Raw genomic sequence first — 26,146 nt, 5'->3', positions numbered from 1 at the left:
TACCAGGCTTAAAAACTGCTCCTAAAAAAGAAAACCCAACAGACGAAAAGCTCCCTAAATTTAAACTAGACATAATCCTAACATGGTCCAACACAGACAAGTAGCTCTGAGTGACGGATACCCACTGAAACACCGCGCAGGCAGTGGTGAAGCTGTCGAGGGCAAGACATTCCCTGCCCGGACCCCTGGGCAGCCGAGCACAGCAGCGGGGCTCTTGCAGAGCCCAGGGCCTGCTGTTATCCAACTGACACCGCAGCCTCCACAGACACGCTGCCACCTCCCACCACTGCAAAGTTCACCTCCGAGTCCCAGCCCAGCATCCACCACCCAACACAGAGTGACAGGGCTCAAGATGACACTCTAAGAGATCTTTAGTCTAGTCCCCTTTTCCCTAAATTACAACTGGCATCTTAACAGATGCTCATCAAACGGTTTTTAAGTATCTCTGCTGCTAGAGAGTTCACAACACCCCAAGAAATCCACCTCAGTGCTCACTGCTAAAGTATTTCCCCGAGCCTTGAACCCCAATGTTTCTTGCTACAGTTTACGACCAATATTTCTTATGCAATTCAACATGGCTATGCAAAGGTTATCCCCACCTGCTCTGCTGCAAAATTTTATGTATTTGAAGACCATTTCTTCTCTTTCTGCTCCTCTGTCTTCTCTCTTCTTTAGATTTACCAAAAGCAATGGCCATTTCACAGAATCATCCAGGTTGGAAAAGCCCTTGAAGCTCCTCCAGTCCAACCATGAATCTCACACTGACTGTTCCCAACTCCACCAGATCCCTCAGCTCTGGGTCAGCCCGACTCTTCAACCCCTCCAGGGATGGGGACTCCCCCCCTGCCCTGGGCAGCCCATTCCAACGCCCAACAACCCCTTCTGCAAAGAAATACTTCCTAAGAGCCAGTTTGACCCTGCCCTGGCGCAGCTTGAGGCCATTCCCTCTTGTCCTATCACTTGTTCCTTGGTTCAAAGAGACTCATCCCCACCTCTGTGCAGACAATATATGGATAAAGACTTAATTATTAAATACCGTTTGGATATTCTTCTTAATCAATCACCCCTGAAAGTACTGTGCTGGCAGGTATTGGCCTTGTAGGCCTTCTGCTTTTTGGTTTACGCACAGCCTCTTGCTCTTCTCCTAGAAGTAGCTGTTTCAAACATACGTGCTATGGTCTATTATTCACCTGTCACCCTGTCATCAGTGTGGGTTTTTTCCATCTCTGTTGCTTGGATATTGTTGCTTACTATAAAACAGCAGCTGATTTTGACCGAAATTTGACAGTGAAAGGAAAAGCCATAGCATGAGTACGAATATTCTTTTCTTTTACCCTTTCTGACAACCGATGTTGCACCGCACCTGATGAACCTGCACTGCAGCTACCGTGTCTTGCCACGTCCTCTCAGCACTCAGCAAACCAATCCTGCCTTGAACATATTGGTGGCAAACCAAAGGATTACACAAAATTGGTGACATTCAAAACCTTGGACTCTTCATTAACAAACTGCTTTGCTAAAACAACAGACACTGGTTTTAATTAAATTAGAGAAGTCAGTAAGCAGAGTATTAACCGGCACAGCTAAGAACAAAAAAGTAACAATTATCTCATTAGATATGAAGATTTTTGTGTTCATTTCAACACGATGGGCGGTAACACAGTGTGACTATCTGTGTTACTGAAACAAGGGCACGTTGAGCATGGGAAGCAATCCTGTGCATGGCACAGCGTACTGGGGGCACAGGAAGGAGAGAGGACCCCAAAGTTTCAATGCACTGTACCAAAAACACGTGTGCAAAGTACACAGAACGAGAGTAATTCCTGTGACTGTTAATGCATGCGCATGTACTTATGTATACAGGAATCCTACTAGTAAAGTTCAAAGAAGTGTAGTAGGAAATTTGAACATGTATTTGCAAATGGTCCCTGTAATACAGTTGTTCACACACCCTTCTCTGTTTCCCCTCTTCCTTGTGGCTACAACTCTATCTCAGTCAAGATATTTTAATTTACTGTTAGCTATCTGGAAGCAAACCATCACATGGAGAGGAGTTGCCTGGGCTGCCTCTGTCATGAAGGTGAAGAGATACCTCCTAAGCCAGAGGGGGCTTAGAGCTCTAACTTCCAGCTAAGTCATTTTTTTCCCCTTTGTTTCCCACTACCAGATATATTTCATGCAGAGAAACAAATGAACTCACAATCATTCCAGGTATAGTTAAAAATTACCTCACTTAATTTGGCTTATGGCACAGAAATACTCGATCTGTAGAAAGAAGTGCTTTGCAAGAGCACCACAAAATGGCATGCTCTGAGTTCTTTCTATTGAGAAGGACGTGGTAGCTTTAAAAGACAGAATTTGCTCTTAAATTTTTCCTAGTTTTCTTCAATAAAAGTTTATAGGGGTGAAAATAAATGGACCAGATGGACAAAAAGGTATTTTACAATGCAGCTTTCTGTTTTTGGAAACCACATTAACTTCAACAGGAAAAATGAAAAGCACTCAAATCAATTCAGAAGCATTTACAAACGAGCTGGTGTAATGAAAATGAACTTGTAAATTAGAGATGAACAACCCCCTTTAGCACTTCTGCAGATATTCATCAACACCAGAAAGACTTGAAAACCGTTTTTGTTTTTAACTTTAAATACTACTCAGATTTCTATGGGTACTGAGGTTATTCAGTGAGAATCAAAGATCTTAACAACACATCCCATTTCTGCTTCTTCAGGACTTAATGTTCAGCATGGGAAAGAGACGAGACTATTTTTAAGGATCAGAAAATCAAAGTCCCTACCCTAACTGTGGATCTCTGCATCACACTTTGTATTACTCCAAATTTTCAGAGTGAGGAACTGCCTGGTAAGGATCCCTTTGTGCTTTAAAGAAAAAATGGTGGGGAGGGAAAGGTTCTTTCTATACTTTTGCTCTTTCATTTCTAGGACTATAATTCCACAGTTTTTTTTAAAAAAATGAGGTCAAATCCCCACGCAAATGCACACTGAGGGGTCATCTGGCAGTATAGTGAAGGTAATATGAGGAATACTCATCATCTTTACATCTGGTAGAAGAGTCATCGCAATATTATTGTTCACACCACAGTAATTGCCTTGTGACTGGATAACTGGCATTGAGAGTGTCCAAACACAGAGCTTCCCAATCATATCTCAAACTCTTAAAAGATTCTGCAAAGCACAGAGGTGTTCTCCTGTTCAAAAGGATGCCAGGTAACATACGCTGTGGGGGTTTCCAAAGCACCTGCAACACGACTCTCGAGACAGTTGGAGTTCTTGAACCAAAACCACTTTCAAAATTACAAAAAAAAAACCCCACCCCAAACCCAAGGGGCTTCAGATCTTCCTCGTCAGCTAATCTCAAAGGGCTCTTCATTTAAAACAGCAGGTGCTTTGCAAGCTGCAGCCACGCAGAGATGTGCATCCCTAGCCAATGGGTATAACTCAAAAGATGGCTGAATCTCCTAACTCGTATTTATTAAGAATGGATTTTATTAGGCGGTTAAGGAGACTTTAGAAGCCAAGATTAAAGTTATGGTGTATTTTTATAACGGGAGAAAGAACTGTGGTTCAGGATTTTATATAAGTAAACACTGACAACTTTATAGCATGGTAGCTACCAGTAAGCACAGAAGAGATTTCTCCAGGCAACTAGTAAATAAAATGTTTTTTCCTTATACTTTCATCACAGTACAGATAAAAGCATTTGACACACTTAACAAATGTCACAAACATAAAATATTGCACAAAGGAATGCTAAATAATGACAAAGCTGTAATTATTGAGAAAAAAAAATTGAGGATTAGAAACATTTGCAGCCTGTCTCTTCATTACCCAGCTGATGGAATCTGGGTTTAAAATGCCCTTTCAATTCCTTCTTGTTAATACCACTGAAAATATTCCAGAACATATAACTCCAAGTCACCATACGATAACCACTGGTTTTTGAGGTCATATGCAAAACATATTATTCACCCACAAAGGAATAAATTTAATGTACAGACCCCCGACTCCAGAATTTAGTTCTCAGAATGATGCTACCTTTAATCTGCAGTGGACTCCAAGAGCCCCAAAACAGGCCACTAAAACACTGCCCTGCAATCTCCAAAGATGATTTTTAGATAATTACTTGCATCACAGAAAGAAAAAAAAAAACCAAACCACCACCCTAGCTGCCGCATTGTGTTTTACTGTTTCCAAGCAACACTGTTGTTTCAGATCAAACATGAAACAGCCATCTCAGAAAGCTACAGTGCCTTTCCCTTTATACTTACTTATTCTGCATCATGTTCATTATAACCCAGTCGAAGGGATAGACATTCTTCCCAATGAGATTCTTGAACATGATGAATGTTTCCATCAGAAAATCCTAAAAGAGGAGAAAATATTTGGAAAAGATCACTCTTCTAGACCAAAAAAAAAAGAAAATACAAATGATAGTGTCAGTTATTAATGACTAGATTCAAAAGGTGTCTCACTGTTCCGCTTCATAAAAAAGCCATTACTCATATACAACATACATAAATTCTACTAAGTCGTATTTATATATGATGTACATAAATCCTACAATAACTCTATTTAAACTTTTCAGAAATGATAACAATAGTAATCCTACATCATAAACAACCCACAGTATTATTACTCAGGAGCAAGCACTGGTTTGCCAGTTATCCAAAGGCAGTTTCTGCTGCAAAAAAACAACTTCTTTTCTATACCACAGACAGTCTCACAGTCCTTTCTTGTGCAGCACAGATTGCAGCATACACGTCGCGACACATGCCTGGTGTGTGTTGAGAAGTTGTTAAAAAGCACATTAGTACATGGAAAGACAAAAAAACCTAAGATATTAATTTTAATCTTACAATTACACTAAAAATCCTCCCTAGAGTCAGTTGATGAGTTTTCCCTCCCCTTGTGAATACCCTCCTGAAATTTCCTCTTGCCTGAAATCAAGAATATCTATTTATTAAAAAAAAAAAATACATGCTGTAGCTCAGAACTGCATTCAGGTAAGCGTGGTGGTGCACATTACCCCGACCTGGGGTAGATGACAGCAGTGGTTTGGCCATCCTGAAACTAGGAGAGACTCTCTCCCCAAAGGGAGTAGCAGTAATTGCTTCTGCAAGTGAAAACCTGACCCAGAACAAAGTTAATTTAGTAGCATAAACCAATTTATTTCTACACAGATATAAACACACATCTCTCTGGAACAGAAACCTCGTGTACTTTACAATGTAAATCATCTTCTACAATTTGGGAATCTATAATTGCTATCTAACAATTTGAGTAATATCAAATGCTTGGAGAAAGATAAAGGGGAAAAAAAAAAAAAAGAACTTAATGCAAAAAGTCCTTGATCCACCTCACACAGAGATGAAAATGAACTTTTATTCCAAGGTTAGAATATTTTCCCTTTGCTACGGCTTCTCAGTAACGGTATTTATCTTGTCTATCTTTAAAATGTCAAATGCCTACAAAAAAACCCCAAAATGTTATATTCACTGGACTTTTAACTAAGGCTGGTTTTTATGTAACCTTTTCAGTGAGAAACAAATATGAAGTTCCTGCTCTCCTAAGTATTTCTTCATGTGTGAGAGCCAGCCTCTTTGTCGCATTTTATCTTTTGATTCGCTGTTCTGTTAAGATGTTTTTCCTGCCTCAGAAATTCATGGTCAGTGGGGAAGCAGGGAGCTGCTGAGATCCTGAGGACACAACATCAAGATCACAAAGCAACGTGAATTTCCACGCTACTCAGCTCTGCCGTGTGCCCGGCACAAGGATCACTTTGGGATGCTCTGCACCCCAGCTCCTGGCACCCAAGGAGACACCCAGGCCAAAGAGGGCCAGCAGAGCATCAGCAGCCATGGAAGACACATTTTAACCAAAAAAAAATGTATAATACTAGTAAAATAACTCCCAACAACACAACATCAGTAAAGATGTTTTGACATTAATAGGATTGAGATAAAATTTGGAACTGCTCGTGGTTAATGAGATGTTACTGTTGCGTAAGGCAAAATTCATCCCAGACACACACTCCGCTAGCTCAGTAAAACATGTCTTCATTTAAGACATCAAACCACATACTCTACTGCTCATTTTTCATGTATTTTGCTGAAAGAGTTACATAATTTCTAATAATCACGTTGCATATTTTGCTGCCCAAGCACTGCACAGTACTTTTATTTGAGCAAGTGTTTTTTTACAGCCGCAGGTATCAGGTGATTTTCTTACCGATGCCGCTTCACTGCTCAATAATTGAAACGTTAGTGGAAGTGGCACCATGGGAAGGGTCATCACCTATCCAAGAGGGCAGATTTGAGCTCACTGTGCTTTTTTCCCCCCCTTAATATTTTATGAATACAGATGTATACTTTCCTGATTTCTTGAAGCAAACTCTACCTTAAAGTTTATTTGTCACCGGTTTCGGCTGTTGAGCCTCTGCACACTTTGCTGATCAAGCTGCACGTGACAGTGGATGAATTTTCATACACTTTGTGAATGTTTCGCGTCCGTTACTGACCCTAGAGGTTGTGCCACGTATGATTTGACCTACTTTGCCGATTCAGCTCTATGTTTTAATCTACTGATATTTACATTTTAATAATCCTACTTTCACACAGGTACTTTAAATAACGCACCATAAGAACCGAGCTAATTATTGATCAAATAAAAAGCTTCTGATGCTTACCCATATTTTACATATTTGTAATCCTGCTCTTTTTTCCTATCTTTCTTATAGAAATGGTTTATATGAATTAACCTCGTATTATGAGCAAACCCCAGCTTTTCTGGGGGCTTGGGGGTGGAGGGGGAAGCTATCAGTTCATGCTGTGTTGCTGTAGAACCTGCTTAATTGCATTATACCTAGAAGCAGAACAAATTGTTCTGAACATCAAAAAATGATAAAAACCTGTACTAAAGGAGCAAGGGCTGTAACTCCTGATCTCTCTCCAACTACACATACAAATCCTATTTAATATCCCAAGGAAGCAAAATTCACAGTAGGACCCCTTCACAACTCCCATCCAATTACAGAAAGAAAACAGAGTAAGCTCAGCCCTGTAGCTAGGTAGATGGTGACTGAGGAGGTTTAGACAATTCCATCTCCCCCTGACTGCCAAGCATCATACCCCGATACACCTGTATCACTATTTAGATTCTTCACAACCTGGATTTCAAAGAGGTTCTTCAATAAATTCTCAAGCTTAATAAAAATGACTAGTTAAAAGATGGAGGAACTCGATATGAAGAAACTTGAGGCCAAGTTAATGAAAACTTCAGCTTTGCTGAGTCCTGAGGTATAGCAGTCAGACATCAGATACACTCAGCTACAGCTTTTCAGGACAACAGCTTGACCTCCGCTGAGCTCCACCATGGAGGCTGTCTCTGGAAAGTCCACTCTCCACCACCATGGCCAGCTCAGGGTGGGCTGCCTCTGCAGGGTCTCCCCACCACAGGGCATCCCCCGCGACTCTCAACATCACATCCCACACAGAAGAGTCTGCTTAAGCCATACGATCACCCGCTCATATCAACAGTTACTCAAAGCTTGTCCTGAAAGGGTGTGCAATACTCACCAGTGCACATACTCACATAAAACCGAAGTCTAGGATTGCAATACATTAAAAGGGAGAAGAAAATGGAGGTGCAGAAAACTGTAATCTAAAACACCCTATGGAGTCTGTCTTTCTACATACTCCACCGACTGCAAGACATTGTCTTGAATGCCTTTAGGGAGGAATACTTCTGAGATACTTCACATGGCAAAACATTAACATACATTTTTTTGTTAACCAATCCCACATACGTCTCAGCTGAATATAAATTTTACCAAGTAAAAAGGGGAGAGAGATCAGTGAGTCCCAGAAATAACTTCACTGATCTCAGATGATGTTTCATCTCAGGATGATAGTAGGCTTGACAGTAAGAAATTCCTCTTTGAACAGAAATAACTTAATGAACCTAAACAATGCATTCTGCAGAGAGATACAAGACTGGTTTTATTGCATTCCACCTCATCTTTTCTAAGATTTTTGAGGCCAAAGAAGACCATTATAATAACCTAAAACTGATACCTACATAACACAGGTCATAAAGTTTCCTCTAGCAGTTCCAACATCGGTGTTATAACTTCTGGTTGAGCAAGAGCTCATGCCAAAGAAAGATTTAAGGGTCTCCAATGGTGGAGAAGCAACCACACCTCACTTAAGTTCTCCCTTTTTCTTGTAAGTCAAGAAAAACCTATTCATTTCTGTTTGAATTAATCTAGTTTCAGTTCTAAATCACTGCTTCTTTATGCCTTTGTGATTAAACTGAAAATCCTGTAATAGGAGATGCAGTTCTCACCTCCATAGGTAGGGAAACAAGGTTTAAATGAAAACGCTTCCGGATATAAGCTCTAATGGGTAAGTCAAACAGCACTGGCTCAAAAAATTGTCAGACTAAAAAGAAATGGAAAAAGCATGAGAAGTTAAACAAAGAAGTAGAGCAAATGTTTTTTTTTTTTCCATCCAAACCATACAGTACCGAGGACCATACACGTACAGTACAGTTCAGGAGCATCCCACCCTTGAAGCCAGAAAACAAAAGCTGTAAGAGAGGAACACAGGCAAACTTGAACCATTGCACTGATAACGGTAGAGGAAATGCTCCTGGGACAACTTCAAGGGGCTTCAGTTCTGATGGTGAAACACAAAATTGTGAACAAGATGGGGGTTTGAAATTAACAATGAAATCTCATCTACAAAGAAATACTTAGGAGAACAGTAACTCCTCACTTTGGTTCTCACTGAAAAAGTTACGTAAGCTTTTCTCTTAAACAGAGAAACTGGGTTGTATCTTCATCCTTTTATCCTAAATGATGACTCAATCAGTTTTATTTGTGGTTTGTTTTTTTTTTTAAAAAAAAAAAGTTTACTCACTGTAGTTTCCTTTTATCACAGGATTGACAATATTCTGCCATTATACCTCCACACCTTCATTTATATTATTTATACTTTAAAGTTACGTTTAAGGTAGCACTTTCTACCATTAACATATGACCCATATAATGTTTTACCAGATTCCTCTGTACTTTAGTTTCCACTAACACACATTATCATTTAATCAACAACAATATGAAAACATTTCAAAGGTACATTTAAATTAAAGATACAAAAGGTATTACAGCAACTGACCAGGTTTGGATTAGCAAATCTGCTAACACAAACGACAGTCAAGTGGATTAACAGTGGAAAACAAGTAGTCAAATAGTACACACGGTGATGGAAAATATGATTTTAACAGTACAGAACGCTTTCTGCTACACAACCCAAGAACACACAGAAAGGGACGAATATACAGAGTCAAGACAAAAGAAAGAAGTGATTCTTCATGTATCCCAGTGCACCGCATGCACATAAATCACACTCTAAAAACAAGCGATTATAAATAGACCGCTTGCCAAATTTCAAATACATAATAACTCCCTTGTTTTCACCAAGAAAGATCTGACCGAGGGAACCACCTTTCAGACAATTTAGACAAAAAAAGTGAGACTTTAAAATAAACACTTTTATTGCCCTCAGGATAATCACAGATTTCCTAACCAGTATCTTCCTCTCTACATTTTGCACTGCATGTTTTAAGAGCAAGCTGCTTTTACCTTTTTCCGTGTAAAACCCTGTAATGTTTGCCTTTTCCAGAGCCAAATGGTTTGAACTACTTCAAAAGTTCAGAAATATTTGGCTTGATTAACTATAACACTCATGTCTTTTCTGTATGCTATGACCATTATTTTCACTCCACTAGCTGCATTTAGCTTGGGAATGTTTTGTTATTAGTGGAGAACCAAGTGACTATCCATGTAAGTGCTCCAAGATCCCAATGCAGACTAACTGGGAAGCAACCCTTACGATATAGTGATGCTCATCTGCAGTTCTCTGCAGTTGGACTTTCTCTTCACTCTACCGAACCATCAGCTTCTCACTTTAGTAATGCCAGTTCAGGTATGAATAGACTGAGCACCAGAGGCTCTAGCACCTTATCTGAAAACTGGCATGGGGCAAAGAGCTCAAATCTTGCAGAATATAAGCAGAAATAAGCAGAACAAAAATTAAAGCCATAAAGGCAAACTGGAAAATCCAAACATAATGAAATTACACAAAGGAAAGACCCTGGGTTTTGTTACGTTGGGTTTGGAAGGAAGAAGGGAACCCAACCCAAGGCCACCCTGAAGATTAAAAGACAGGCAAAAGCTGCCTAAAGCACCTGACGGAATCCCCAGCACCAGAGTGGGCAAGTGATAGAGGCTTCAGGTCATCTGCTAATTGATGGATCCCAGCCAGTAAGTTTGGTAGCTACTTTGCAGCATGCACTTGCCATATGGCAAGGGTAGTTTAAGGTCATTAGAGAGTTATCTCCTTAGCTATAAACTCTCTTCTATTATGCTCTAATTAAGTTGTGTTGTTGGCTTAGTTAGGCTACCGAATGACTCTGAGAAGAAAAATTTCAATTATTATTGCTTACTTAACAACTACGGGCTTCTTTAAGGTTAAAATGTTTTGTATAAAATTTAAAGTGAGCAGATCTGTAAGTAAAAGCTATTTAAACAAATGAAACTGGGACATCTGGAAGATTTAACGCTGAAAGTTCCTTTCCTCAAGAAAGTGTTTCTTTTTTTCCTTCTCTCCTTAGCAAAACAGATTTTTAGTAATGGCTCAGTGCTACTATTTCCTAATGCTTTCTTTTAATTGCTTTAAATCCACTGTCTCAGTGCTTGCTTTTTAAAATATTCAACAGCTCCAGAGACGAGCTGTTCCTGTGTGTGGCAGGAAGGTTAATTTTGTCCTTTGCAAATTCAGAAAATGTATAAGCCATAGTGCTTTATTAATTATTTTTATATTAAATCTGTAACGTCAAACACATTTTGTTTACATTTCACAAGTGTATTTAACAAACAGTAACAGAAAAAAGCCAAACGCAAGCTAAACTATCTTATGAACAGATAAAACATGTTAAACTTACCACAACATCTGACCTCATCTTTCCAAAAGTCTTGATTAAATGAGCATAGTGATAGTCCTCCATTTGCCTTAAAATGGCAGTCATGCATGCAACAAAACTCCCCTACCAAAAACAAAAGTACAAACAAATCAATTATTTAAGATAGGGCAATACAATACTTGCTATTAGAACGTAATATTGCTAAAGAGCACCATGTAATAGTGGATATAATTCTATCATTTAAATTCATTAATGGATATGCAAAATTCTGTCAAGAAAACAGGAAACAACTTGAAAAGTTTCTATTTCCAATGTCATGGTTTTATCACCATCTTCACTGAAGATTCTGCAACATATTCTTCATATAAAAATTGCTCAGGCATTAAAGGCTTTGGAAGGTAATAAACACCACTCCTAAAAATGTCACACAGTATCAGGATTTGCGTTTGGGAAATCAATACTCTACTCAAGGAAGAAATCTCTTAAAAATCTTTATATTGAGCATCACAATTAAACCCCAAGTTTTAATTTCATTGAGTGGTATTTTCAGATAGTGTGATGCCTAAAAAAACCAAAACAAAGCCAAGCCCAGTACCATCCATAAAAACAAAGTAGCAGTACCAAATAGATCTTTCTGAAACTGTGGAAAAAGTAAAAAGTGACAAAAAAAGGTTTATTGTTTCCTTCTGGCACGTGAAAGTGTCGTAGTAATGACTCAAACCCCTTTCTGTGGCTACTAGATGTCCCAGTCCCATAAATGACTCCCCTGCTTGTCCATCCTCCTTCTCTATCTACTAAAAACCTGTTGAGTGATTACAGTAACAGCATCCACATCTTTTCTGGTCTTTAATGATGAAAAAAATCAGCAAAATTACTCAGAAAATAAATGATTCTATATATGCTTTGATAAAATTGTAAATTTCCCTTTCTGTGCCGTTTTCAAGGTTATTCTATGCCCTGCACAGCCTGACAGAACACTGGGGAATTTTCTCTTCTTTCTAAGCATAGCATGGAGTTTTTATTGTTACCTTTAAGATCTGCATTACTTTCAATTTAAAATATTTATTTCTACATCAGTCCAAGCAATTGAGATCAAGCATAAAATGACAGTAGGTTCTCTGTGTTATGAGGCCTCTTATTTACAGTCCAATCCCCCAACCTCCACCAGATAAGCACTCCTTGAATTTGCTTTTCTCCTATGTAATGGAGTTCAGATCTGAACTCCTACACAACTGATTTTGTCCATGAGAGAGGATTATTTTTTCTACACGATGCAAAGAACGAGAGTTCTCAGGCATACGCAAACAGCATGAATATGAACGGGAAGGGCCACCGAGCTGCTGCTCCGTGACATCAAAAGAACTTTATAACAAACTATGACAAGAATAGAAGCTGTGGCTGTACAAAGATAATGTTTACTACTATGAAATGTAAATAAGACTGGATCATCTCAAAAATCTCAAAACGTTAATTGTCAAAACACCGTATAATAAGCAGTCAACATAACTGATACTGTAAAAGGGCTTATGCCTGCAAGAAAATATTCAATAGCTCATATTCAGTCCTAGTTCCCTAATGATGTCATCAATCAAACTGATGTTTCATTGCTAGTCAGAATTATAAATTTTTTAAATTGGCTGCTTAAGACTAGGCTGCAGATGTAATTCAGTCCATCACTTCACGTAAGGTTCTGTAGATGGTACATAAATGCTCAGGAGAGCTGAAGACAAACTTTGTTTTACTCACAGTATTTTTTTATAGACGCTCACTCACTTCAACAACCTCTAAAGCCCATTGCTTTGCAAACACATAAAAGTATCTTTATGTTCCTTCACGTAAACACATCAACCTCCCATATGCAAACCCAGCCCTTTCCAGGTAATCCAGCAGTCAATGCAGAGCCTCTGCTTCCTTCTAACAAAGTAGTTTCTATAACTAATAGCTTTGGTCATATTTCTGTGTTTATCTATCCGTTTGGTGAGTAATTTAAGTTAATATACATGGCTGCAACGGTCAAAAGATGAATTTCATACCTGAGGAAATTATCATGGCAACCCTGTATATGAAAAAAATGAATGTGGAGCAACTGTTAATCTTTCAAACACATTCTAGTATTAATTTTTAGATCTAGAAGCAGCTAGAGATGTGGATGAATTTGATTGCCATCTCCTCTGCATCTACTGGTGACTCCTCTCCCTTCCTCTGGCTGCTGACTGGGATGGCTCCTTGTCCACGAGGCCTCTCTTCCCCTTCCCAACACCCCTGGCTCCGGGCAAGGGAGCCCAACCCTCCCCTTGGAGCAGCACCCTAATTCTGGGGGGAGCCGCTGTGACTGTCCCCGTAAGCCAGGGAAAATGATGAGTCACTGAAGAGAGAGATAATTACAGAAGAGTATCTTCTTAATTAGCACGGTGAGAATCAGAAAGGACACATGAAAGTTTAATGACGGGTGGTTAAACGCTCTGCCTCTGTGTGAAAGTGTGAAAAGGAAAATATGAAAGCTTGTTAAAAACCTAGAACAGTTGCTGAAGAAAAAAATAAATACAGAAAAATAAACAAGCTTAGCAAATACAAATGAAGCATGAACATGAAGGGATTCTGTAGTGCATTTAAGTTTTAGTTAAAGAAAATTACAGAAACTTGCTAAAGGTTGTCAGTCAAGTCAGCTTGTGCTGAGCCCCAAAAGTGGTGCCGAGCATAACAGGTCTGGGTCCTTGTCCAGTTAATCAACTTTTTTTCCTGTTTCCCCACATGGAACAATGATTCATGCTCATCTTAGTATTATCTTGGTAATAACAGAAAGCTGTTCCTTCTCTGATACAATATTGTTCCTTTAAGCCTCCTTTGCATTACACACGCAGACGTCCCTGCCACAACATTCATCTTCAGATCCCCACCTGCTAAATAGTGTTCAAGCCCCTGCTGGTTAGGAAAATCTATTTAATATTAGAAAAAAGTACGCTACCAGTCATCTGCATGCTTTTCATAATTTTCTTTGCACTTAGTGAGGTATCCTTTGCAGCCAGCATACTCTTAATTACAACGCTAATAAAAATTTATAATTATTTATTGGCAATATTTGTACTGTAGGTGTTTTTAATATGGTTTATTAACTATTTAGCAATAGCTAACAATGTTATTAAATTTTAATCTTAAGTTGATTTTTAATCTTTAGTTGGATTCGGAGACCATTGTCATCTTTTGCAGCATACCACTCCAAGCAATACACGGGGAAAAAAGTATTTAATTCTCTAAAAAAATCAATTTCAATTTTAACTGTAGGAGTAATTGCAAACCTACGTTTATACAGCAAGTACTGCAAGGGCAACACAGGGGGTTTGCCATTGCCCTGGGCAATTATTAGCTATTTATTCACTGAAATAGTGTCAAGGTTTATACTGAAAGCCTTTCACATCCTTCCTTACTTGCAAAGATCAGAAATGAAGTAGTCACACAGTGACTAAGATAATTACTCCATATCATACTAAAGAAGTGCATTCAATGCTCTCTGTAAGCAGTTTAATACAATTAATTTATCTTCTACCCCAAAAGCAGAGGTGCTGGATTCATTCTTTCTTTTCAAGCAGGTAGATTGAGGAAAGTGGGAATTTAATATTCCCAAATTCAAATCATGGGATGCAGGACATCCACAAGGCTGTCGTAAGGGAAGCCAGATCCAGCTCCCATCCTGGAGGACTGGTAATTCAGCTCCATTAAAAGAAAAAAAAAAAAAACAAACACCCAAACAACCGAAAAACCCACCACACCAAAGATTCTTCTTTGGAAACAATGCACTATTATTCAGAAAAAACATTTTATATTAAAAACAAATGACCACGTGATTCAAAAATTTAAACTTATAATTCATGTAGAATACAGTTCTGAAGGAAAAGTTGAAGAGGCACGTGAACGCTCAGAAAATACTTATTTTCTTAAATTACAATAAAATAAGAAATGTTCAAATGGCCCTTTAGCAGATACGGGTAGGGAAATTTTAATATCAGATAATCCCCACAAGTAATACTTACACTGATAAATTTCAGAATGAGAAGAGAACTCCCTGCAGGAGAGACTACGCATGCCAATGCTTTTCTCCCTGAGGGGTAAAACATCTTATTTTAAATAGTCTTGTCCATTTTCTTCCAGGGAAATCTCTACATTGGAAACATTAAGCTCTTTATGTATAGTGAGAAAAATCTAAAAGAAGAGAAATCAAAGCTACACTAAGTTAAGGGATGTTTCAGTATAATGTCCCTATTATACCATGATCAGGAACAGATGAAAAAGCATAAGTTGCATTTATTTTTCAATAAAATTTTCCTCACATGGCCTTAAAAGACTACACAGCTAAATAAATAAATTGATAAATAATTAAAAAAAAAAAAAAAAACAAAACAGCAAAACACTCAAAAACATCAGAATGAACTTCTCACTACATTTTGGTTTTCACAACATTTTCACGTAATTTACTTTGTTGAAAAGGGTTTAAGTGCATCACAATTACCAGACAGTTTGCAAGGATATAAAAATGAGGTATTTTTTTCTTTGCTTACAACATGTACTCTGTATACATTAGCAACAAATAAAGAAATAAAGATCAGTTGTTTTCATTTCTAGAAGCCACGAATGAAATTGTCACCACTTATGGTCTCACAAGATAAAAATCCATCTTTAAAACACCCCAAATTTCAACTTTTTGGTAACTGCTGTTAAGAGAATTGGCTACAGTTGGACACAGACTCCTTAAGGTTCCACCAGCAGCATCCACCCCTGCCGTCATACAAGTGAGGACAAGAAGAAAAACAAAGCAAAGCAACCAGCCCTAAAGTTACATATATATATGCATATAAATTCATACATATATTTCTCATAGTATTAAACTAAACATTTCATTTCCAGTAATAGAAAATCTGACAGTAAATTCAGCAGCACATTTAGAGAGGAAGTTATTTCACAGGTACAGCAGCAGAATGTAAACAAGTGCAAAATGTTAACATTTATCACTTTTTTCTTACTGAATATATGCTACTTTTGATTTCCTTAGGCCAAATCCTGCCTTCCTGAACACAAGTAAATGGAAAGAATAAAACATGTGAGTCTATTTCCTTTGGAAACAGAAGTTAACATTTGCAATAATGGGAGCGATAAATGTTTGGGGTATTTTTTTGGTGCCACCAACATTATTGCAAAGGCATCTTTCTGAAAATCAAGATTCACGAAGGTATCTTCAGCTGACAAACTCGGCTGTCAGAGCTCCTGGACAAGACATGCCATCCTCTTTACCCAATCTGATTTAAGCAGCTCAGTGCTTGCCTAGGCAGCAAAAACCTCACGTAGGTCCACCTGATCCAGTGTGGGTCCATTCAGGATGCAGAAGACTGATACGGAAGTTTGTAGGTTGAACATTACCTTAATTAGTCTTGCATATCTTGTTTTACCTCAAAACGTATTTTATAGGTCCAGATTTGATCTCTGACAGTTCAATCTCTACCAATCAATAGAAAACTTGTTTTAAAAGGAAATCTTTTACAGGACTTCAATGTTGACCAGCTGAGCACACTGGCTCCAAAATACAAAATAATGGGAAAAGAGCTAATTTGCCAGAAAAGAGCATGAGGTATAAGGAAATTTTCCATTTTCAGAGGTGGGGCATGGAAGAATAGCATTTGGGTGTGCGAAGCAAGTCACAGGGATAATGCTATAGGCTATCTGAGGAACCTCTGGAGGCTTCTCCCCCCACCTGGCTCAGGGCTTCAACCCGTTGGGTCTTGAAACCTCCAAGGATGAAGGTCAACTGCAATGAAGAATCTGGCCCTGGCACCTCGACAGCCTGGGAAGCTGCTGTTAGATCCCCCCAACGCTCCCCGAAGGCAGGGCAGAACCATCCTTTTGCTGACAGAAGACACAAGCTGCCAATTTTCCCCATCTTGGGGACCTCTCCTGCACCTTCAGGAGACCAGGATCTGCCAACCCCTCTGTCGCTGCCCCACGTACTCACCCCTTCGCACGCCAGAGCAGTCCCCAACCTGTCTGCAGTTTCCAACCCCCTTGGTGTGAACTGCTGCATCCATAAGCTCTTACAAGCAACACAAATTAGGCATTTTATATAAAAGAGAACATTTGAGAGAGGTTGGTTCCATGCTGAGCCCTGCAGGAACTGCTTACCATGACTCCTATGTGGCAAACCAGTAAGCAAAAATTTCCTGAGCTATATTTTAAGTAGACAAAAGTGCCTGCAATTAACAAAATCGCTTTGTGCATGCAAAACAAATGCAACAAAGGTATGTTTTTCAGTTTCCTAATTCATGTTTTACTGAAAAGACTAGTTGGAGGACTACAGAGAAAAAAAGCCATACTGAAGTACTATAATTATACATCTATTTGGGAAAGTATTTTATTTACTAAGGCTGGTTCTTAGCAAGAAGCCTTTGTCCAAAGGTTTCCAAACTTCTTTCAATTATCAACTGCTAGAAGACCACCAAACCTACAGCCACCTTCTCCTGTTTTGGAGGCAGCTCTCCGTTACTCTGCCGGGACGGACCTGCAGGCTCCCCTCCTTCCCAGTCTTGGTGAGCCCCAGCAAGGTAAAAATACCCAACCAGCTCTCCTTTGACAACTTTCTGTGCTGTAACACTGCCACAGGCTCTGATCTACTGCTTCAGAATGAGCTCTGAACAAGCAAAACCCTGGTTATTGTTTCATTTGAAGGAAAATCCTATATTCCTAAACAACAGAGAAAAAAAAAACTCTGAATACAGGGAAACCTCTCTGGAAAGAACCGCAAAAAGGATCTTCACACAGATCAAAACCAGAACCCAAGATCACAATAGCTCAGCTGAAACTCATTTTGTAAAGGCTTATTTACTAGAAACTCGATGATATGCACAATGAGAATACACACAAAGTGTTCCCTAGTTTGAAAGCGCTTTGCACTAACTTTCGCAAAAGGCAAGCAAAAAATTAATGAGACATTTTAACAACACCATTTATCATTTTTTCTAAGGCTCTTTTTCAAAGAAGTCCATTTTAACCAAAAATGCTTCACTTTAAAAAGCTCTATACAGTCTCAGTATTAAACAGGATGCTCTTCAATGGAAATCACCGTACTTAAGATTTCTGAAGGTCAGTCCATTTATTTTTGGTTTTCTAAATGCAATTACTTTTCCCCTGCACCTTTTTTCTCCCGCTGCTACACTAAAAATTATTTCCCTGAAAATCTAAGAGAACTACCCTCAATAAATCTGTTTCAGGTATCTTGGTTTACACTTCTATTAATGCTAATAATAAAATTATAAACACAAGTAATAAAATACAGAAAGGAACAGTATTTATGGGTATGGCCAGTACTCAAACAGTAAAAAAAATTTAAAAGAATAAGGAAAAGCTACACCAAATATGTTTTTAAACAATTTTGCACACATGCAGTACTGAATATGGAACTAGAACCATTCTGGGATCTAGAATGACTTACTTTTACTGTAATTATCACTGGTTGGCACTGAAAGACTTTCATACAACTCGTGTGATATCAGGACACATCGGGAAGGACAAGGAAGGAGGCGCAGAACAAACAAGAGCCGGTGTGCCCCGCATCAGTCCCTATTTGAGGAATGGTTTCCACAGAGCCTGATGCAGAGGAGCAACCTTTGAGTAAAGCTTCAACACTTCAAACTCACAGCAGCGAGATGTACACCAACTTTTTCACACCATCTAAAGAGACAGAGGAATTTGGACTGGTACCGCTTAGTTTCAGATTTACCCACTGTCCCCAAATGTGTTTAATGTTTTGCCAGTTTTGCTGTTACTGCTCCAGCTGCTCACCTGGATTACTTAATGCAGCTGATGATCCCATCATAAGTGATGAGCAGCCGTCCTACCCCACTGCACGGCCGGAGAGTTTTTAATCCCACTCCAGCACGCACTGCTTGGCCTCCTTACCGCACATACCAGCCCTTTTGGGGGGCTCAGAGAGTGGCGGTGAGTACCTCTGGGTGCCCCTTCCCACGGGACTTTCCTTCCCGTGGGCTCCTCTTAGCTCCCGCGCTCATCCTCTGTGTCAGTGATCAACATTGCTCTGACCCTCTTCCTTGACAACTCAACCCACCCTGTCATTTAACGGCATCTCTCTGCGGAAAGATCTTGTTTACTTGTATCGATCTCTCTTGTACACTGGAATTTTCTTCCATGTAATGAAACCTGACTGGAGATAACCTATCTCCAAAGTTCACACACACACTGGAAATCTCTGCTCTCCAATTTCAGTCCCAGCACCATTATCTGCTACTGATTTGGGGCTTGGAGTTACACTAAGTGAACAGACGTATTCATAAACATGCACATTCATCTTTTCTAAAATCCTCAACTGTTTTCAGCATTTGGGGAATTACTCATACCAAAACACCTCAGTGAGGCCTCCATCTCTCCCTGTCCCCAGCATCGAGGAGGAGCGACAGATACACGACCCAACAGCCCACACAAGTGGGTGCACGCTCACATGCGGCACGAAGAGACAGTGCAGTCATCTTGGTACAGACTTAACATGGGAATAACAAAGTTCCTGACGCTAATATGAACCTCAGACTAACTGCCTTCCTCGCCCCAGGGAAAGCCTTTCATCTTGTTTATTACAGATTTCCCAACACAAAATTATGTTTTACTTTCTTCACATTATTGTTAGGAAGCTAATTTAACCATAATTATTATTATCATCCTCTGAAGCACTCACAAAATGAAAGACCTATCTGTTCTAGCACTCAGTGTCAGATAAATGACAAGGAACAAAAGCTGAACTTTCTCTGGAGCAAACAGAAGTCACCAAAGAGATTAAATAAAACTGAAGCGAGAGGATAACACGGCCGAGACGCAGACACACGTATAACCAGTGCAGGAGAGTGTCTTCTCCTTGCAGCATCCTCACCGACCAGAGAGGTCTGGTTTTAATCACGTGGCCCACGCTGCTGCATCGGCACCAGCTAGAGAGACAATGAAAGGCCATTGAATGACTCGAGCGTGTCCAGAGAAGGGCAACAGAGCTGGTGCACAGGTCTGATGGGGAGCAGCTGAGGGAACTGGGGGGGTTTAGCCTGGAGAAGAGGAGGCTGAGGGGAGACCTCATCGCCCTCTACAACTCCCTGAAAGGAGGGTGCAGAGAGGGGGGATGAGTCTCTTGAACCAAGGAACCAGCGCCAGGACAAGAGGGAATGGCCTCAAGCTGCACCAGGGCAGGGTCAGACTGGCTCTTAGGAAGTATTTCTTTGCAGAAGGGGTTGTTGGGCGTTGGAATGGGCTGCCCAGGGCAGGGGGGGAGTCCCCATCCCTGGAGGGGTTGAAGAGTCGGGTTGACCCAGCGCTGAGGGATCTGGTGGAGTTGGGAACGGTCAGTGTGAGGTTCATGGTTGGACTGGAGGATCTTCAAGGTCTTTTCCAACCTGGATGATTCTTTGATTCTGTGACATAAAACATTTAGCAATTGGTTTATTAAGGGGCTCAACAAGCTTGAAAGAAAGATCACAAATACATGCAATCTAAATTTCATTGATAGAAACATTCAGTTTAGATATCCTTGGATTAAAAAAGCAACGTGCAAGAAGAGGTCTCTTCGGGGATGGTTTTGCATTTTTCAAGTAATTTCTGCCTTTGGTTCGTAACCACATAAATCATCACACCATACCGCTGCGGCTCTTCTGTTCAGAAGTTTTTGGGATGGAACAGAGAGTGGATATGGAAAGAGGTTTATGGGGAAGGCAGTCCCTGATCTTGTGCTGTGCTTCTCAGCTCTCACTGCTGTAGAAGGTTACACAGTCCTTGCAGACAGGAATTACTGCAAGGAAGTCAGTGTTAAAAATAAAGAGTTCTTTTCACATTTGCATGTTATCAAAATGAAAACTCCATTATAGGCAACATTCTCATTCCCTCCTCCCCAAAGAGCAGGAAAACTGATTAAATAGAGAAAGATAGCACTGCTGATAACAGTCTGGTCCTTTATTATGATTTTTCTAAGCTTAAGTTCAATTTTCTGTGGTATTTCACAGTATAGTAGCAAAGTTAATAGTATCTATACAAATCCATGTACCAATATGGTAAATAAGAGAAATACAATTCCCAAACAGGTTACATTTTAAGTTAGACTTTCTGTATCAATACTGACAGATAAGAGGAGCTGAAAAGGTTAATACCTAGTAGTAGCAAACAGGATTTCACAGAAGTGAAATTGTTCTTCTCTGCCTCCAGGAATATCCTCACCTTACCCGCCTCTTCCCTTGGAACTTGGCTCCCAAATCACACCCGCACTCCTCCAGGACAGATGCAAGGACGGGGCCCGGAGGAGCACAGCTCCTGCTGATGCACATGTTGCAACTTTCATTCAAAAGTTTGCATACGATTCACCCGAGGAATGAGAAAGCCCATTATTTCCATTACAGAGCTACAAAATCAGCAGCACAGTGAGCAGATGCAATTTGCACGGGGTCCCACGCGAGACCATCGCAGAGCTGTGAGCAGACATCCACCTCTGCCGCGGGGACAGACGGGAACATTGCCGCCATTATCCTACAGGAATTGTCCACAAGAAAGTTTTCTCTATGTCTGATGTATACATAGGTTCCTTCTAGCACAGGCAATCTTACTTTGTCCTTAAGTTCTTCAGGTTGTTAGATTTTGTAAAAAGTGCACAAGGTTTGCCAGGAGCAGAGGAAAAACTCAGTAGTGTTTCCTTTAGACAACAAAAAGCAAGAAGTTCAGATTTAAATATTTTTTAACTGGCAGCGTGGGAGGCTATCTATGGATATTTTGAGAAGTAGTCATATCTATTTCATGAGGGTACACTATCAAGGAACACAGATCTATTTAGCACTTTGCATTTAGTTCAAGGAAACAGAGGAGGACTCATCTGCGGAACCTGAAAGTGATAATCTGTGGGTTGTGTCTCAGAGAATAACACAATTCTTCCCTGTAACATTATTAAATTTGAATTTTATTTCTTATTAAACTCACAGTAACTCAGAATACTTTGGGGGATTCTGTCAGACAACCTATTGCTAAACAATGTACAGTATCAAGAAGAGCTTCAAAGCTCAAAGATACTTCATGAAAAGAATATGAAATCAATCTGTAATACGCAATCTAAGCAAAAAGAGCTGAGCTTTTCTGTTGTGGAAAACTAAATTAATTAAAACTCTTTTTTGTTACTATTTGGAACTATGACCAAAAGGTTCTACATAATATGCTCCAACAGGATGCTACTGATAGCTCTTCATCCTTTTCCCAAGGCAGAAATCAGTGCACCTAAACTCAGCAGAAATCCACCACCAGCAGAACAAAAGGAGACTATCAGCTAGGTTGAGGAGAAACTCAGCTTTTTTTTTTTTTTTCTGATTTGGGGTCGATCACAACATTCAACAGCACAAAAGGAAACAGGAAACACCTGGTAGGAACACCACAGAGCCCGTGCTACACAATCCTCTCTCAGACCTGCTCAGTTTTTGGGTAGGTGCAGGGACACCTCTGCCTTGCCGTGAGGCCCAAGGAGTCACACTCCGTTTAAGGAGCAGGATGCAGCATGGAAAAATAAGGCAGCAGACGTTGTGAAGACAAGAGCACTTACTGAGCTATGGACAGAGAGGACAGCGGGAGGCGATTTCTGCTTTCAACCCTTCCTGACAGTTCTCAGGGTAAGAATAAACAGTAGATGGGAGCAGCGCTATCTCATGTGAATAAAAAGGCTGAATCCAAAAAGCATTAAATTGAAATCCATTTCTTTAAAAAGTATTCAGACTACATGAAAAGCATGATGACTGAAAGAACTAATCGGTTGGAGTAATTAAAATTTGAAAACCCTATTTTAAGGAAGCCAAACCCCAGAACTGAAGCGAGCAACTGGCCAGCACCTGCATGTACATTTTTTCAAAGTAATTAAACCAGGTTATGAAGACAGGAGTTTCTTCTGCAAGCACACAGATTTTTTTTCTTTTTATTTTTAAATGAAGTTTACTCTATTTATTTCAGATCATAACATATACTTGGAAGTTTTAAACGTTTTAAACCCAGGACATCTCCTTTCCCTTTTCCATTCCATGGAAAAGCCAAGATGTGGGACTGTTTCCCAGCTCCTGAAGGACAGAGCTCCTCTGCATCCAGTGACCATCTGGTAACAGCCAGGTACCCTGAGACCTGCAGGCAGCACCCCAGTGCCTGCATACTGCTCCCCCCCTGCTAGTTAGCCTGGCATGGCAGCAATAAGCACAGGGCCAGGAGGGAATATTTGCTGATAAAGCTCTACTGGTTCCAGATGAAGCTAATTCAGGTTTCTCTATGCTTGCAGGCCTACCAAAAACCACCAAAAGCATTTTAGGGGAATACCTTCTGTATTGAATAACTCACTATGATTAAAGTGCAAAACATGTTTTGGTAATTTTCCTTATGATATCCAACACTCAATATATTCAAGAAATAACAAAGCATTTTTAAGTGCTAGTTTTCCACCACTGAAATAAATTTTGATTTATAATTGAATTTCATTTTCCTTCCAACATCGTCTTGGCAGAAATCATAAGGGAAGAAAGTAAATCCCCTCACAAATAAGAAGTCATTTATCATTTTCTAACACAATAACACTTAAACATGAAGAATAGGATTAGATGTATATTCTACTATGTAATTGCTTTCACATACGTACAGCCTATGCATGTGGTTAACAAAAGCAACTTAAGTCAAGAGATCTTTTTTAATTACATATCCACACCTAAAGGAGAATTAATCTCCCTTTGAAAAAGCAATTAAAATTAAACCCAAAACAAGATTAAAATCAGTGACTTAAAACATTTGGAAGTACAAATCCACCCCTCTTGCTGCGGTGGTGGCAGAGGAGCAGGCGCAGGGACTGGGGGAAGGGGCTGGTTTCTCCACCCAGCTCAGCCCTTACAGGCTGCGTCCCCCCTACACCGCTCCGGGCGAGCGCACACGAGCAGCCCGGGGTGCACATTCCTCCTTTTTTCCTCCCCGACTGCCAGCTGAGCAGTAACAACCCGACTAAGCTGAACCTCTTTTATGTTTTCTGACGTTCAGCTCCTTGCCTGGACTCACCCAGGATCTCCCACCCCAGTCGTGGAGGCCTAGAATGTCTCTGTCAAGGCGAAGAACGTTCAAACCAGCACGACTGAAGGAAAGCAGCTGCTTTGATATATATTCAAAATATGTAAGAAATATTAAGCAAGAATAAGTAAACTAAAACCAGTGCACAGGCTAGAGCAAAAGCTATATGGAATGAATTTAATTTAGCAACACTGCCTCCCTTGCCATCTTTAGTTATTATTCAGTCATTTAATTAAAATTTTCATGATAATCCACGCATTTATGCGCATAACGCTTCTTCATATAGCTATAATACAGCAACAAAGCCGAGGGCAGAAAAAAAAAAAAAAAACGTGTAGTTTTTTCATATCACAGACTGCAAGCTGTCACAGCTCAGTAAAGCCGGGAACATCGGAGCAACCTGCACCATCTCAGCACCCCGCTCACTTCTGCTCGGAACAAAGGAGATGGTAACTAGGCCAAAGATGGGCTGCAGCTTCCAATTTTTAGACTTGTGTTTGAGTCCGGTTCCACTCCTCTTATATATTCATGAGATGTTACTGAAAACTGTGGGTCTGCTTCTCTTCCCTTCTTTGCTGCTTTGCACACTCCCCAATCCCAGTGGACCCAGCTCTGTGTACTTCATATAAATATCACCAGTATTTTTGCCTTTAAGCCCATAAAAGAAAACCTGGAAGTTGAAACTGATGCACTTGGATCAAGGCTGAGACAGCTCAGACGTTCAAACAGTGAGAGAAAAAAAAAAAAAAACAAAAAACCACACACACAAAATTTGTGGATAAAAGCACTGGACGTGTAAATGTTGAAGAGGAAGGTTTGAGGACTATGTCCTTATGAAAGCTAGCAAAATGACACCAGGGAGAGCACCACTGGAAGCAAAGAGTAAGAGATTCTCAGTGGAAGAGTTTCACTACTGAGATGGAAAACGTATTAAGAGTCTGAAGATGCATTCAACTCATGCACACGTATACAGCTGTCCGGTCCCCAAGTCCATTCAAAGACAAAAATTAGCTTTCGTTTGGAACATTTTTCTCTACACTGAATGCTAAAAAGTCCCTCCACATTGCCACAGAAATCTCAAGGGATGCAGAGAAGGAGTTAGACACCAATTATACTTTTCCTGCCTTTGCATGCTCAGATCTGTGCAAAATACTGCATGGCCTTCACTAGTTCAGAAAAGTGCAAGCTCATTTTTTCTTCAGATCTTTTAAAAATAATTCTCAAAAAGTAAATTGCAAGCAGTATCAACAAAATTATCCCACTCAAGTGTGTACGTGTAAAAAAAAGGCTTATCTATTGAAAACCCTCCATTCCCAAATCACAAACACGCCCACTTCAGTCCTACTAAACCCTGGATTATTTTGGAAAGCTTGAACCGTGTTAGTGTTTGGATATCAATAATATTTTTGAAGCAGATCAACTTATTCCTTTGCAAGGAACAATCCTGAAAACACAGATGGTCACTAAAGCTGCGGGAGTGGGAGGAGGGCTGCACGGGGGCAGTGCTGCAAGATTTTCACTCCCCTGTTTGAATCCCATGGTTTACCTAAATTAACCATGAATCATTATAGGAAGCTAGGGTAATTCTGTTATTCTCCTAAGAAAAGTTCTTGGGTTTTATGTTCCACTAAAAACAATCTGGTATATCAACATAACCCATTTATTCCTGATACGAATATGACCATGTTTGCCACCCATTGTCTTTTCCAGTACTTAAAAATAATAGAACTACCCTATCATTAAATTATCGTAGAATACAAATATGGCACTATAGTTCTATATGTTACAATACTACTTAGATATACTAAAAATATGAAAAATAGGAGAAGGGAAAATACTTGAGAGATCTCAAATATCCCAATTAATCCCAGCGCCTGCCTCAAAACACGAGTGCAATGTTTCATTCCTACTTGAATGCAATAGTATCATTATTTTGAAAGTATTTTTCCTGACACAATGTCCATGGATTTAATACCACCAAAACTCCTTCCTTTTGGGGCATAACATTTTAAACCACAGCAGAAAAATAAACCAACCCTGAGTTGTGGCAGAGCCTT

The 26,146-nt window shown here is 39.8% G+C and overlaps 1 protein-coding gene across 4 annotated transcripts in view; it reads right to left on the bottom strand.

Annotated features, from left to right (window-relative positions):
* The window catches only part of DOCK1 (dedicator of cytokinesis 1), a 312,269-nt gene that overhangs the window by 122,953 nt on the left and 163,170 nt on the right, over positions 1-26,146 (bottom strand). For all 4 annotated transcript variants that reach the window (XM_074831522.1, XM_074831523.1, XM_074831524.1 and 1 more), the window contains 2 exons: positions 11,022-11,123; positions 4,289-4,383 (listed from right to left, as the gene is read on the bottom strand). In XM_074831522.1, coding sequence (XP_074687623.1) covers positions 4,289-4,383; positions 11,022-11,123 — 197 coding nt within the window. The remainder of the gene's footprint in view (positions 1-4,288; positions 4,384-11,021; positions 11,124-26,146) is intronic.

The sequence above is a fragment of the Strix aluco genome, chromosome 7, assembly GCF_031877795.1.
Source record: "Strix aluco isolate bStrAlu1 chromosome 7, bStrAlu1.hap1, whole genome shotgun sequence".
In the NCBI taxonomy this organism is placed as follows: domain Eukaryota; kingdom Metazoa; phylum Chordata; class Aves; order Strigiformes; family Strigidae; genus Strix; species Strix aluco.
This window is presented reverse-complemented; position numbering and strand designations above follow the sequence as displayed.